This window comes from Chenopodium quinoa, unplaced genomic scaffold (genome assembly GCF_001683475.1).
Source record: "Chenopodium quinoa cultivar QQ74 unplaced genomic scaffold, ASM168347v1, whole genome shotgun sequence".
Taxonomy (NCBI): Eukaryota; Viridiplantae; Streptophyta; class Magnoliopsida; order Caryophyllales; family Amaranthaceae; genus Chenopodium; species Chenopodium quinoa.
The window spans coordinates 1,249,211-1,252,505 of NW_018744301.1; the positions used below are offsets into that span (position 1 = coordinate 1,249,211).

The following is a 3,295-nucleotide window of genomic DNA, read 5'->3' on the forward strand; positions in this document are numbered from 1 at the left end:
ATTTTTTGAACAATGAAAAAACTTAATGTATGTGTATATACATCAAGTTAAATGATGTAATTAAACTTAGTGGATAGTTTTTGGTTCTTTTGGAAAACTGATGTATGTGAATACATTAAGTAATTTGAAAGATTCTTATGTATGTTTTTTATGTGGTCACTTTTGTGCATAAAAAGGGTTACTTTGTAGCATAAAAAGGGTTAGTTTTGTGGGTAGAAATAATAAGTTTATACATGATAAGGTATACTTTTGTGGGTAGATAGGGTAACTTTTATGCATGAAAAGGGTAACTTTTATTGATAAAAGGGGTAACTTTTATTAACGAAAAGGGTAACTATTATTAAAGAAAAGGTTGATTTAGTGGATAGAAAGGATAACATTTATGCATGAAAAGGGTCACTTTCATGCATAAAAAGGTTTACTTTGTAGCATAAAAAGGGTTACTTTTGTGGGTAGAAATAATAAGTTTATACATGATAAGGTATACTTTTGTGGGTAAATAGTATAACTTTTATGCATGAAAAGGGTAACTTTTATTGATAAAAGGGGTAACTTTTATTAACATAAGGGTAACTATTACAAAAGAAAAGGTTGATTTATTGGATAGAAAGGATAACTTTTATGCATGAAAAGGGTCACTTTTATGCATGAAAAGGGTTACTTTTATACATTAAAAGGGTAACATAAGTTGATGTGTTCCAATAATTAAACATGTGCTAATAAAAGTGTCAATCACATTTTCATTAAACTAGTCATAGAGTAAAAAAACAAAAGAAAAATAGTTTAACAATACAAGGTATATTAATTTCGAAAAAAAAAAATGTTCTAAAAAAGATCTTAAAAGAGTCGTAAGTTAGGTGTCTTTGATCCAAATTCTGAATTTGGAGGTGGCAGTGCTGGTTTTCTTTTTCTCTTGTTTTTTCAAGTCCTCCTTTTGCTCTCTTGCTTCTTCCTTTTGTTACAACCCTTTTAGGATCAAGTATTATTGGTACACTTGTGCTTGTACTCGATGCTGAAGAAACGTCAGTATTGCTTTGAGTGTTGTCTGCCACATCAGGAATGTTAGAAGCAGCTTCTGCACTTTCTTTCTGAGCAGCACTAGCAAGTAAGTCTTCCACCATTTTAAGACTGTTTCTGAAGCTTTCTTCCATAAATGCTCTTGTCTCTTTATTTTCTTGACTTTTTAAGATTAGATTGTAGTATTTCCTCATTATTGTTTGCCTCCATGGAATATATTGCTGTTTAGGATCCTGATTCTTCAACCTATCCCATGCCTCTGTTTTTGCAAACTTAGTCCATCTTTTTGAAACATACTTGTCTGGTATTCTTGTTACTGAATGCAAATGTAGAATTTTGATGCAATGATAACATAACCATCCAGATGCTTCAAACTTTTGCAAGTACACCATACAGTTTGGCTCTCATGTATATAGTTTACTTGATGTGCATACCATGGCTTGTCTTCTAGTGTTACTTGATAAAGTAGGCATTCTTCATTATTTCCTAACATCTGAACAGTTGTTACCATAGAGTATCCAAACTCCTCTTCAAAATCTCTAAAGAGTGATAAAGTGAAAACCTGTACATCAAAATCATGTAGCTTCATTTAAATTGCCATATATTAGGTGTAATTTATGTACTTGTCAGTTAACTTTTTACCTGTGCAGCATGCTTTAGCATTCCAGATAGAGGCAATGAAGTCAATGCTATTGACTTGCTACAGGTAAACTCATCATATTTCTCTGTGCTTCTCCAACGATTAGTTGTCTTCTTAAATATGGTATAAAATTCTGTCAAAGTAGTTGCTTTACTTGCTATGAATCCTATAGCATGATTAATGCTTTCACTCCTTTGTGACGATAAGATCCCTGCTGAAAAGAAATCTCTACTAAGGGCAGGACACCATTTGTCTTTCAACTCATACACTCTTTTGTACCAAGAGTGTTCTATCAACTCGTATTTCTGCAACATTGCCTGCCACTTTGCTTCGAATTCTTGTTCTGTCACACACATCTTTAAGCACTGGTTGAATGCAAATTTGAATTCTTTGTCTTTTTTAAGAGCTCCAAATCTGATTATGGCATTTTGCTCCAAATGCCATATACAAAGTCTATGCCTTGTATTAGGAATCACCTGCATTGAAAATAAAGGGGTCACTTTATGCTGTTAAAAGGGTTACTTTATGCACTAAAAAGGGTAACGTTATGCAGCTAAAAGGGTAACTTTATGTGAAAAAGGAAAACTTTATTGTTAGAGCTCAAATCTGTAAGATGTCAATATAAATCTTTTACCTCCAGAATTGCATTTGCCATTGCTTGGTCCTGGTCAGTGAATATTGAAGTTGGTTTTCTATCCTCCATAGCTTTGAAGAAGGTTTGTAGTAACCACACAAATGAATCTGTCGTTTCATCCCCAACAAAAGCACAAGCAAACATACAATTATGCCAGTGGTTATTTATGCTAACAAATGGAGCACATATAAGATTATATCTGTTGGTTCTGTATGTTGTATCAAAGACAAGAACATCTCCATATATCCTATAGTCTTCTAGCATCATTGAATCTCTCCAAAAGATATTGCAAATTCTTCCTTCTTTGTCAAACTTCACTCTAAAAAACAAGTTTGGATCCTCTGATTGTTCCTGGCTTAAAATGTTCACTAAAGTTTGAGCATCTCCAGCCTTAATTTGTTCCATTCTTAACCTTGAGCAGAAATTCAGGTGATCTACAACACTATGGCCTACATTCTGTTCTCCTCCAGCCTCTGTAGCCATGTAATTGTTAGTGTCCATTGTAGTTAGACCTGAAGATTTCATTGTTTTGATTGCTTCAGCTTTTTCCTCTGTCATTTTTCTTTCAGAACGATGCAAATAATGCCACTGTGGCTTTGTTAGCTCGTGGTTATGCTGAATAACATGAGCCACAACCTCAAACTGTCCTTCTTTATTCACTTTTGCTCTTATGCATGCCTTGCAATTCGATCTTGTAATGGATACTTGTCTTGGCTTTCTTGTTTTTACATTTACATCCTCTTCATCAACCATTTAAACTAACTTTGTTTTCTTCTGACCTGAATGTCTCTTTCCCTCAGCAGAACACACATAGTTTTTCTCAGTTACTATTTTTGTGTGTTGTTTGAATCTAGTTGTATGTTTTCTTATTGAAAACCCCAGTATAGCAGCATGTTTTTCATACAATTCCAAAATTTCTTCAAAAGTTTCTCTTACCACACCAACAAATGATCCTCTAAGATCTAAACCAGAAGCATCAATTGGATTTGTATCTGTTATTTAAT

The 3,295-nt window shown here is 33.5% G+C and overlaps 1 protein-coding gene across 1 annotated transcript; it reads right to left on the bottom strand.

Annotated features, from left to right (window-relative positions):
• Window positions 1-743: 743 nt before the first annotated feature.
• Window positions 744-3,044, bottom strand: LOC110695576 (protein FAR1-RELATED SEQUENCE 5-like). The gene is made up of 5 exons (XM_021872790.1): window positions 2,292-3,044; window positions 1,660-2,133; window positions 1,375-1,579; window positions 1,007-1,333; window positions 744-748 (listed from the first exon to the last, which is right to left on the bottom strand). Exons 1-5 carry the CDS (start codon window positions 3,042-3,044, stop codon window positions 744-746), a joined length of 1,764 nt encoding a protein of 587 aa, XP_021728482.1.
• Window positions 3,045-3,295: the final 251 nt, after the last annotated feature.

What these genes read in the sequence shown, in the direction of transcription:
- LOC110695576 (XM_021872790.1), bottom strand. Translation starts at nt 3,044, where the DNA reads ATGGTTGATGAAGAGGATGTAAATGTAAAAACAAGAAAGCCAAGACAA. An exon ending in TGGCAAATGCAATTCTGGAG is followed by an intron (nt 2,134 to 2,291) that starts GTAAAAGATTTA and finishes TTTTCAATGCAG; the next exon opens with GTGATTCCTAATACAAGGCA. An exon ending in TGCTAAAGCATGCTGCACAG is followed by an intron (nt 1,580 to 1,659) that starts GTAAAAAGTTAA and finishes TTTGATGTACAG; the next exon opens with GTTTTCACTTTATCACTCTT.